General features: G+C 41.5%; 1 protein-coding gene across 3 annotated transcripts in view; it reads left to right on the top strand.

Annotated features, from left to right (window-relative positions):
* The first annotated feature begins 1,284 nt into the window (after positions 1–1,284).
* Positions 1,285–12,100, top strand: part of meis3 (myeloid ecotropic viral integration site 3) — a 12,330-nt gene continuing 1,514 nt past the window's right edge. Inside the window, exons 1-12 of one of the 3 annotated variants that reach the window (XM_034604537.1) lie at positions 1,285–1,798; positions 2,170–2,276; positions 6,374–6,513; positions 6,829–7,003; positions 7,089–7,139; positions 7,228–7,278; positions 7,692–7,841; positions 8,104–8,212; positions 8,500–8,642; positions 9,341–9,417; positions 10,307–10,365; positions 10,469–10,555. In XM_034604537.1, the coding sequence (XP_034460428.1) occupies positions 2,265–2,276; positions 6,374–6,513; positions 6,829–7,003; positions 7,089–7,139; positions 7,228–7,278; positions 7,692–7,841; positions 8,104–8,212; positions 8,500–8,642; positions 9,341–9,417; positions 10,307–10,365; positions 10,469–10,555 (1,054 nt within the window). In that variant the 5' untranslated portion in view covers positions 1,285–1,798; positions 2,170–2,264. The other 2 variants (XM_034604538.1, XM_034604536.1) reach the window with 2 other exon arrangements.

The following is a 12,100-nucleotide window of genomic DNA, read 5'->3' as shown; positions in this document are numbered from 1 at the left end:
TCCCCACAAAGACAATAAAACACTTTGAGAGCGATTATCAGCCGGTAAATTTCATGTCATCCAGCACACTTCAAACTTATTTATGGTCCAGCAAGAGGGAATCACTGCATTTAATTATTTATTTATAATATGTTTACCTTAACTAAAATGAACTCTACTGCAGAGACAAAAATACTTTTGATTTGTTTTATTGTCTTTTAATCGTCCCACATGCTCAGTGGCTCACATGTTCTAAATCGGGGCCATCAAGTGGCTTGATTCAGCAAGGTGCACGTTTGTCCCATATTATCGTTACTTAAGCTTAGTATTAGTCTACAGTCTCACGTAAATTACTTTATTTTCATTTCCAGCGTTACTTGCTTATATGCGAGAGATAGCTGAAGAGATCCAGATGGTGTTGTGCGGGGGAAATGTTTGTGGCTGCAGGAGTCAGCACTCTCCAATCGATCCCCAGATATCTCATGTACTATGAAATTATCTGCTGACTCAATGACTCTGAAAATGAAATCGTCAAGGTGTTATCAAATATTAAGTTTAGCACTACATGCCAATCCCAACTGTGGAGGCATTGGTATAGTTGGCTATTCTAATCTATGTTGTGTTGTATTTTATCTGCACCTTGAGTGTCAATAATAAAACCATCATCATCATCTAGGAGGCATTGGTTCTACATTTACTCCATATACACATTTTCTTTTTCACCCATATTGAACTTTATAGTTTTATTTTCACTTATTAGATTTAATACTGTATTGTTTTACTCTATTGCATATTGTGTTACTGTAATCATGGAGCAAGCTGGCACAAGTATATCCTTTGGGATTTATGAAATCGATGTTATTTTATCTTATCTTATCTTGCAAAGCCACACGTCATTAAACATATTTTGAAAAGGGTTTCTTGTTCTCGCACATAACTTAAAAAAAGCTTAGAAAATAAACATATGCAACAAATTAAAAACCTATTTAATGTTAGTGTCTAGTGTCTCTTATTGAATGTTATTTTAAATGTGCTGCATTTATAATCGTGCGATTACGTTTTTAGAGCCAAATATAGGTAATAATGAGAAGTTCTGGTCTTTGACAACATATCGTGATCACTTTAATGTGATTGTAGATTCATGTTGTTGAACATGTTCCATCCCATAGATAGACTGAGGGTCATCACGGGTTCTTCCCTGCAGTTATCCCGGGATGATAATAGCGCAGCTGCAGCGAGGATGGGGGAGATAAGAAGGAAGGATGGGTGGCTGATGATGAGAGGAGTGTATCAGCGACCGAGGGGGTCTTCTTTTTCTTCTTCTACTACTTCTCCTTCTTCTTCGCCGTTTGTTTGTGATGTGGAGGAGGAGGAGGAGTAAAGGAGGAGGAGGAGGAGGAGGAGGAGAAGAGAGGGAGGGGAGCCAAGAGACCCCGTCGCGTTTTGACCCTCGGAAACCTACACACCACCACCACAACCACCACCATCATCACCACCATCACTCCTCCTCTTCGCCCTCTCTCCTCTGACTCCAAACAACACCATCGCTCGTTCACAGCCATCTCAGCCGACCGTCTCCGTGTGGACAGCGAGCACAAGGGGCCAAAAAGGACAAGAGCGGACGCCTCCTCCGTCTGAACCTCCGCACGCACACCGAGCATCCCGAGGCTCTGCGAGCCGGAGCGAGGGGCGCACCAGTCGGACGCGAGGCGCTGCAGGGACCGCCGGCTGCTCGCTGCACTCCTCCGCGGGAGAGGAGGGGTTTTTCCTGGACTATTCCCCGGAGCAGCACCCGGACTGGACGAATATTTACGTCTCGGTGGGACATCTTTTTTTTGAAACCATTAACTGGAGCGCTCACCATCACCGGGAAATCGCGTTTACAATAGCATCAAATAGGCTGCGAGCTTTATTAGAAGCGTTTATTGACTCCTAGCGTATTGTAATATCACCATCAGGCTGGGGGGGTGTCAGGGTGTCCATAAAATCTGCAGTCCCGTCATTATGTTGTAATATAAAACGCGATGGGCTCCGAGTAAACAGGAGGAACAGGTCCTGAGTGTTTTCTGTGCACAGCCCGTGTGTGTGTCATGTTAGTATTAAACCTTGCAGATCGCTTGTGCTCGGTGTTAATCATGTCAACAACTTCATAATTGCTCATGCACATAATAAAAACACTTTTCTCTGCAGCACTCCGGCGACCAGAAGGGGAGGCAGCAGAGCCCAACTGGACTAGCCGAGCAGGGCATCATCCTCTCCGGGTGGAGGGCTGGCTGTCGAGTCGCATGGAGAAGAGGGTACGTCTGCTGTGTGTTCATTTTTATTTTTTATTTTTTTCAATTTCTAATGAGAACGGTTTAGAGTAGACATATTTGTCTATGTTACCAAGGAGAAGAGGTAATTAGGAAAGCCATCATAATGGGAGCATATGGCTGGGAATCCTCTTTGCACTGCACACAGTCAGTCCCTGGTTTAGCAGACACACACACACACACACACACACACACACACACACACACACACACACACACACACACACACACACACACACACACACACACACACGCACCCACGCACACACGCACACAAAACAGAAGGCCCGGAAACAGACTGGTGGACTGTGCTGGCATGGGCTGCATGTTTAGGGGGAAAACAACAGAAAAGCATGCCAGCAGAAAGCATCAGAGCCACAGAGAAACCCCTATTTAAACTAACATAAAAGCTATTCACAAATGTTCTTCATACAGCAGCAAGTGCTTGTTTCAAATTACATCCATGATGCTGCAAAGGAACAACTTGCAGTGCTTGTGCCTAATTGCAGTTCAATGGAGGTTATGCAGAACTTGCAATCTAGATGTCAGCATTCTCTCCAAACACGCCACAGGGAGCTGTTGATTTGGATCTAATATTTCTCCCTCTCCTCGGAATAATGTGGACTTATTGTTGTGTAGTGTCAGTGAGGCGTTATAATGGCACATAAGGGTTAGAGAGTAGTCATTAAGAGGCAGAGCAGAGGAGATGCAGCTCTTCAACTCGGTAAGTAGGTCAGTTTTTTTGCTACAGTGATTCAGAGGCATGGTGGTGGTGGTGGTGGTGGAGGTGGAGAGACAGGGCAGAGGCTGCAGGCTGCAGACCTGAGTGCAACAGAGAGCAATTAGAGATGTCCAACGTGTGGACAGAAAATCACTGCTGTATGAAAACAGACACACACACACACACACAGACACAGTTCTCCAAAATCAAATGACAGAATTAATAACATGAATTCTGGATGTACTGTGTAATCACTGCATGCATCCAAATATAGACCAATGAATGTTATCTTCTCATGATTCCATTCAACTTACAGTAAAATTCTACTCTTGTTTTCTATTGCGAGGACATTGTATCACTAATTGCGGCCATTCTCTCTTGCAAAATTTAAATACAATCCAATGGAGTCTGGTCTAGTGTGTTTGTTGAACACACTCAGGATTTTGCCTGCAGTTTTAAAAAGTTGTTATGTGTCCTACAGCTCCAAGATAAATCTGCAACAAGCTCAGTTTTATTTTCTTCTTTTTGTTTTTTTGATGTCCTTTAAAACACAAAATCTGCATGACAATTGTTAAACTTTAGAAAACGTTTAACAGATCCACGTCACCCGTTAAAAGCACGATAATTCCCATACACACGTTGCGTCTCTTTAATCTGAATATCTTGTTCATTCAAGCGCAGGAAAACTGTGAAACTTGCGGCGAATCCATCAAAGCGCGTGATGGAAATAATCCTCAAACAAATTCCCCTTCTTACTGAATTGACGCACCGAGAAAACAAAGGATTTAATTGTTTTGCTGCATAACTATTTTTAAATGTAGTAAAAGAAAAACATTTCTTTAGACTTTAACCATTAGAATATTGTAATGTAGATGTTTACAAAGTTTAAAAAATTCGTCATTCTTAATAGTTAATTTTGTGAATGCAGATTTGTTAGTTGAGACTTTTTAAAAGTCCGAAATAATACACAACGCTGTGGAACTTACCCCGTCTTCCTGTTGTATTATTTATTTGACGTTTTATTCAATGTCTCAGTCAGATATAAATCCAGTTCTACAAAGCGGAGTTACGTTATTACTGTACTACAGCTCATGCGATGTTATTTTGGCCCCGTGAGCAGAAGTGAGGAAAACACGTCTGTTGAAATAAAAAAAATAAAAAATCGCATATGAAGACGTTGTGCTGCATCTGAAGCCTGTTCACCACCTCCGTGACTTTTTGGGGGGGAAGAAATTAAGTGAAAATTCGCGGAATTTCTCATCTCGACTTGTGCGCTTTGATCTGCTTGACGCACAGAAACCCGATAGGGGGCCGTGTGTAGAGGGAGACGCGCAATCCGATAGCGGTGATTGTGTTAATAGCCAGCCTCCATAAAAACTAGAAGGTGTCCCGGGCCAGGGCCTCAGAGCAGGTGCTTTCTGTGATCCTGGTGGCCACATGGGACTCTGGCATATACAATAATTTGATAAGCCATTTAGGACAGTGGTTCCCAAAGTGGAGTCCATGAGACCTCCAGGGTTCCTGCAGAGGGGTCTCCAAGAGGGCACTGTGTAGGAAGGCATGAAGAGGACTAGTTTAATCTCTCATATTGGATTATAGAGGTCAAAATAAAGATAATATGTGGGAATGATAACTTGTATTATTGTGTCACTCTTAGAATTCCAGAAATAACCACAAAATTCATTTTAAACTGGGCACTGTTGGATTAGGAAAAATAGTGTTCACGTGCTATTTGCAGTCCTGATGAGTAAACAAGTGGAACTAATAAACAGGATTGTTTAAGTGTAAATCTGAAAGGGCAAATGTAATTGAATCACTCTCCTGCAGTGGCACAACTGTGGAGTAAATCACAACCTGGGGGGGCAACAGTGTCCACAGAAATATATAGGCTATAAGCAGATCATAACTTTTATGGCACAGTTAAAATAACACAGGAGTGAAAGGTGTCTGCGGCCGGGCCACCTAGCAGGTGCTGTCTGTCTGTGATCCCGGTGGCCCTGCTGAGGGACTGAGGCGGAGGGAGTCTCCTTTTAATCCAGCAGAAAGAGAAACAGAGGCAAGATCTGCTGACCTGAGCAAAGTCTCCTCAGAGACAGAAGCTGCAGCGAGGCACAAATTAGCTCCATAACACAGAGAGAGAGGGGTGTGTGTGTGTGATACATGTATATTAATGATGCTCTGTGTGTAACTGCTGCTGTGTGTCTCTGTATCTGTGCGTGTCTGTGAGTGTGCCATATGTGTGTCTGATCCATCCTGTGTAATAGTGTGTGTGTGTGAGCAGGCTCTCACAGCAGGTTGCGAGGGACGTCTCAGCACGGCTCCTGTCTAGTCTGAGTTTAGGATGGGAGGAGAGGATATTAGCAGCTACAGACTCATCGTCTTTCTCCAAGGATCTCATCTCTCTCTCTCTCTGTCTCTCTCTCTCTCGTCTCTTCTCATCTCCTTCTCCCTTTGAGCAGCAAACAAGGACCAACAAAAGCTGCTTTTTGGTTCTTTACTGCTTTATGCATCCGAGCACTTTAGGAGTTTCATCAGGGTGTTGTTATCCAGGGGTAGAATGTACAGCAATTACGCTGAGAAGACACTGAGACACACACCAGTGGATTTTACTGTACACAAACCTGCAGTATTTGTCTCTGCGCACACACAAACACTCTGTGATCAGAATACTGTAACCACAGTATATTATTGGAAATATATTAGACTGAATGCTCTCAGTAAAAAGGATGTTTATGCCTCTCTGTATCTTTATTTTGTTGATATTGGTGTTTATTTGGCTTCCACTGATTCATTATGAATAATTAATCATTACTGGAATGTTTGAAGTGATGAATTACTGTTTCCCATTACAAACGCATAAGCATGCACACACTTAAAAGCTGACATAATTAGTCCATTAATCTGTTCTGAATCAACACAAAACTAATTTACTTTAAGTCATTTGTAAAATAAAAACAGGTCAGCTTCTCTTTTCTGTCAGTCTTTTATGATAGTGAAATGAGCACCTTTGGGTTCTGGACTGTTAGTCAGACAAAACAAGCAAATTGTATATGCCAATTTGCGCTTTTGTGTAATTGTGATTTTTCATTATTTTATCATATATTTAATATAGATAAATGATTAATTGATAAATCAAGAAAATAATATTATTGGTTATTATACACAGCTCTGTGCAGACCACAATTCTAAGCAGTTGAGACTCACATCAGATGTGGTCACTGAGGGTTGGTCCAGTAAGCCGCTCCTCTGAAGCCCCCCGACAGCTCAGCCACATAATAAAATCACTACAGTTTGATGTCAGACAGGCGCAGATGTCGAACGTGTCTCATGTTTTCTGTCCTTCTATCTAATTGTGTTTCAGTATGAAGAGCTGGTGCACTACTCAGGGTCGGAGGCCATGTCAGTGGGGGGGTACGGCGACGACGTCAGGACTCTTCCTCCCCCACAGTACGGAGCCCCCATCCCTGACTCGCTCAAACACCACAAAGACCTGATCTATGGGTGAGCATGTGTGTGTGTGTGTGTGTGTGTGTGTCTGAAACATTAGATGTGCACTGATGTTGCCTGTTCGTCTCAAAAACACACTTTAAACTACACATGCACTTTCAGCAGATTCTACATACGGTATATCTTTGTACACTGTATATGAAAATACATGTAAAGTGTTTACAGCTGTCCGTTTTTTTTATAATGTATTGAGTTTCACCTTCTATAAATGTATCATGTGTTCACTGTGTCAACTGTTGCTGTGTTTATGCACATTATAGAATGTTAACTGTTTACACTCTGTGTGTGTGTGTTTTTGTGCGTGCGCAGACACCCACTGTTTCCACTGCTGGCCTTAGTGTTTGAGAAGTGCGAGCTGGCCACCTGCTCCCCTCGAGACCCTGCCTCCTTCTCCGCCACCTCCCACCTCACGGGCATGACCAACCACAGCGACGTCTGCTCCTCGGACTCCTTCAACGATGACATCGCTGCCTTCGCTAAGCAGGCGAGTGGCAGCTTCGAGAGCCAATCACATGCCCACGAAAGTCTGTTTTCAGATTTGTAACAACTGTTGGAATTTTGCGTTGCAGATTCGTTCAGAGAAACCCATATTTTCGTCCAATCCTGAGCTGGACAACTTGGTATGATGTAGATGTCACGCTAAAATAAAAGCACATTTTCACACAGGCATTGTGGTTTGTGTATTGATCATCTTTATTTTCAACACAGATGATCCAGGCCATACAGGTTCTTCGCTTTCATCTGCTGGAGTTGGAGAAGGTTGGTGGATGAGCAGCATGAGTTTATTTTACCTTTTTGTGGTCATTCTTATATTTCAACTGACTTTTTTTGTATTTGTCGATCTGCCTGTGGGAAAGAAGCATCCAGGACTTACAGCACTACAATGCTGCCTTTCCTGTAATTTAACAAACTCCACACATTTATTCAAGGATAGCCAAATCAATTATGAGAAGGTAATATATACATATGGTCAAGCAGTGAAAGACATTTAAGGATAGGTTAAAAAATTCTCTCCTTGTGGCCAACATGCACAATAATACACATATAACAAGTGAATATTAGTTTTAAGATGGACTTGTAAAACGTTCACAGCACTACTATGACTTATTCATATACTTATTAGGAAGTGGTGTTAACGGTTTGCATTGATGAATGTAAACCTGTCTTCTAAGGTGCACGACCTGTGTGACAACTTCTGCCATCGCTACATCACCTGTCTGAAGGGCAAAATGCCCACGGACCTGGTCATGGATGATCCGCAGGGAGGTTCCAAGTCTGACATGGAGGACTTCACTGGATCCTGCACCAGTCTGTCAGAGCAGGTGAGACACTGGGGGTCAATACAGAACTCCACCACTCACCTGTACCACTGCATCCACTGGATGACTGAATAATGACCCTGTGTTTCCTGTCTTGTCGTTCTCGCTCCCTTTCCACCTGCTGGGAATTCTCCAACTCTCCATTAATTCACTCTCAACCACTCTCTCTCTCTCTCTCTCTCTCTCTCTCTCTCTCTCTCTCTCTCTCTCTCTCTCTCTCTCTCTCTCTCTCTCTTTTTCTCTTTCCCTCCCTCTCTCCCTACAGAATGCATCATGGCTCCGGGAGCCAGATGAATGTGCCTCTACTCCTCTGGGAACACCAGGAACCTGTGGCCTGCCCTCACACAGCACAGCAGACAACTGTAGCGACCCAGGTACATACACACAAACTGGAAATACTGTGTGTGAGAGATAACACTGCATAGCACAGATGCAAGCCGGGAAACAGAGGTGTGCATGTACTCAACTGTCCCATCTGCAGCAACAGTCACGCACAGCCCGTAACAAAATAAATATTATTATTATTATTATTATTATTATTATTATTATTATTATTATTATTATTATTATTATTATTATTATTATACATAGTATTTATAATTTAGACCCCAACACGCATACACATTTGCTAACATACAGTGTTTACCTGGTGTCCCTACAGGCGATGGTCTGGATGGAGTGGGCTCCCCCAGCACAGGAGAGGAGGATGAGTCTGACAGAGACCGGAGGAACAACAAGAAGAGAGGGATTTTCCCCAAAGTGGCCACAAACATCATGAGAGCCTGGCTCTTCCAGCACCTGTCGGTGAGAAAGCTTCGACTCTGGACAATACTCTGCTGAGTGGTAACGAAACAAAGAAAGCTTTTGTGTAAAGCTGTGGATGAGGGAATGATTATATAAAGTAAGGATTCAGTGTGAGACCAAACGTCAGTGACAAGAATAGACAGAGAGGTGGAACGAGTGTTATAATGGAGGTCAATTAAATTAAATGAAAAATCGGGGGATTAAGTGATTATGTGAATATGCTCGCTATCGAATAATCGTGGAAGTGATAGAAATGGAGAGAGTAATTGTTGATGAGGTGGTTAGATTGGTAATTAGCTATTAAATGAGGCAGGTCAAATGTTGCTTTACTCCATTTATTACTGTGTGCGTGCGTGCGTGCGTGCGTGCGTGCGTGCGTGCGTGCGTGCGTGCGTGCGTGTGCATGTGCGTGTGCGTGTGTGTGTGTGTGTGTGATAGAGAAAGATACTGGGAGAGCATGAGGTGTTGCTGAGGTTGAAAATGGCAGTGTAGATTTGAATTCAGAAGGAAGGTCGTCTGTGTTCACACAGAGTTCATATACATTAATTTTCAGTTTTCTAGATTTCAGCCTCAAGATGAATCTCATGTTGATCCACATGAATCTGGTTACGTCTCTGCAAGACAGCGGCAAACATTCCACCCTAAAACCCTGTTTGTGTTTGATTTCCTTAACCCCTGCTCTGTGTGTCCTCACCCAGCACCCATACCCATCTGAGGAGCAGAAGAAGCAGCTGTCGCTGGACACGGGACTGACCATCCTACAGGTCAACAACTGGTCAGTGCACACAAAATCAATACACTAATTCTAACCTTACAGCTTATCAATCATGAGTTAAACTGACTCATTTAAATTGAAAGTGTCGAGTTTCAATTTGACAACATGGCCGTTACCAGGTCAATAGCATATTGGCGTGATAGTCTGATGCATAAATGAACAGTATCTACATTTTACAACTCACCACGGTCACACTTTTTGCTTAGTAACTCTTGAAAATGAAAGGTGGCGCTTTCAAGACTTTTACCGAAGACTGTAATCGACTTTATTGGAGAGAAGGTTGTAACAGAGAAAGAAATGTCCCTCTAAGCATTTTTCCTGAAGCTGCAGAGCAGTAAAATCTACTTACTCCATGTTCATAAAAGAGAATAGCAAATCAATATCAAATAATCAGATGATTTACAGCTCCCAAAGTCCCCGTTCACTCCTCAGGTATATATCTTCATATGCATACAGTATAAATACACACACAGAGCATCTCCATACTGCTGATCAATTAGTTCTTTCATGATTTCCAGTTTTCTGTACTTCAGTTTTAAATAGACAAACACACTCTTAAATTAAAAATATATATGTGTGCTAAAAAGTGTATTTTGTAATCTGCTAACTAACATGTTTTTATTTGTTTGTATACACACACACGCACACACACACACACATACTCACAGTGACGCAATCAATGCAGATCAATCAATTATCACAGGGCCGATCAATACCTGCTCTGCCCTAACGTTGATTTACGCTGCCCTCTGAAAGGGTTAAGGGTTGTAAAATAGAAAAGGTTAATAGTCTGCCGGTCAGCCTTTTTCTCCATTAACGGGTGGCCTCTCTCTCTCTCGCTCTCTCCCTCTCTGAACACTCTTTCTTTATGTCTCTCTCCCCTGCAAAGGTTCATCAACGCCAGGAGGAGAATAGTTCAGCCGATGATTGACCAGACAAATCGCTCAGGTCAGTGTTGCCCTAATACATTTACTCGTTCTCTGCGTGTGTGTAATGTAGAGTGTGCGTCTGTTGTGTATTTGTGTCTGATAGAGTGTGTGTTGTCTCACAGGTCAGGGTGGTCCCTACAGCCCAGAGGGGGCGGCCCTCGGGGGCTACGGGCTTGACGGACAGGCCCACCTCGGTCTTCGAACAGCAGGTATGTTTTTCTGTAGGTAAAAAAAAGTTTAGCACTTTTGGAAAAAAGATGTATCCAAATTCTGCTAAAAACACACTGACCGACATGATCCTTTATTACCTCAGACACAATTAGTGTAGTTTATTTCGGCTCAATCCCACATGTATCGTCCTGCTGGCCCAAATACTCACTAAAGAACCACATGTGTATTATTTTGCTGCTGGAAATAGTCCCAAACAAATGCACTTTTTCTGTTATAAAACATTTGTTATAAACTTGGGCACAGCTGTTTCTGGAAAGTCTTCAAAAGCGTCTTTTGAAAATTGAAGTTGATGTTCTACCTATTCAGTGGGAACAAGTGGGTTTGGGGCTGAGTGCTACAAAAAGGCCGGACAACTCCAAACTCTTTTCAAAGGATTTGTTGACAGTAAGAATATTGTCAGCAAAACACAGTCACTGCTGAGTATCTTGCAAAAATGTGCTTTTTCATTAAATACTGTGAATATAAATATTTACAAGCCTAAGTGAAGAGTGACTCACCATCTATTTAGCAATGTGAGGTGTCTCCTGGACACACTTGTACACACCCTACCACAACTCCACTTGTCTTTCTACACCCAGATTTGACGATCATTTCAGTAATTAATTTATAACCATGTTAACCAACACATGTTAGCAATTCAAATGTTGGCCACTTGCAAAAATCACACCATAAGGCTGGAACCAGTTGTTATATATGTTATAACCACAAGAAAACAATGTTTTCTTGTGGTTATAACATATATAATCAAATCAAACTCACAGTCTAACAGAGCTCGCAATACTTCAAGAATATCAAGTACATCAGGGTGGTGATGAGGAAAATGTGTGAAGAATGATTCATAATTCAAATATGTCCATATGAGGTGATACTGAAAGTCCCTGTATTTTTCATTTATATAAGCAGATCATCAAACATTTGATAAATGGTTTAAAACATTTACAACAGTTTTTAACATTTTTAAAATTGTATTTTATTTATTATTTATTTGTCATCATTCCCTATCTGCTTATACAGCAAACTCTACTTACATTAACTACATTAATGTGTGTTATAAACCTTGTATTAATTAAATACATAACTCTCATGAAACCTAAATTGAGGGAAATTGTTAAACATCTCGTCAAGTTTGATTGATTGGTGCCGCCATTAAGAAAAGGGACGTTTCGGGTCTGAATATTTATCCCAGTGTCAAAGTCTTGTAGCTTTAAATAAAACCTGAAACATGCTGAGCAGAATAAAATGATTTTAACGAAACTCAATTTATTTTTAACAAAGGCCGGAGCCTTTGTTTTATGCAACAAGGGTTTCAAAGAAGAGTGCAGGAAATCTGATCTAATTTTTAAGTAATGATAAAGTTGAAAAATATTGTGTTTTCAGTTAGTTTCCAGTGGAAAATACAAAATTATCATACCTTATAAAAATGTTTTAAAAATATTTTTTTGATTTATTTAATAAATAAATACAATTTTAAATGAATAGAGTATAAATAACAAAGTAATTCAAAGTAAAATCACAGAGAAATA

This window comes from Hippoglossus hippoglossus, chromosome 13 (assembly GCF_009819705.1).
Source record: "Hippoglossus hippoglossus isolate fHipHip1 chromosome 13, fHipHip1.pri, whole genome shotgun sequence".
Taxonomy (NCBI): Eukaryota; Metazoa; Chordata; class Actinopteri; order Pleuronectiformes; family Pleuronectidae; genus Hippoglossus; species Hippoglossus hippoglossus.
The sequence above is the reverse complement of the archived record's forward strand: the minus strand, read 5'-3'. Positions and strand labels throughout refer to the sequence as shown.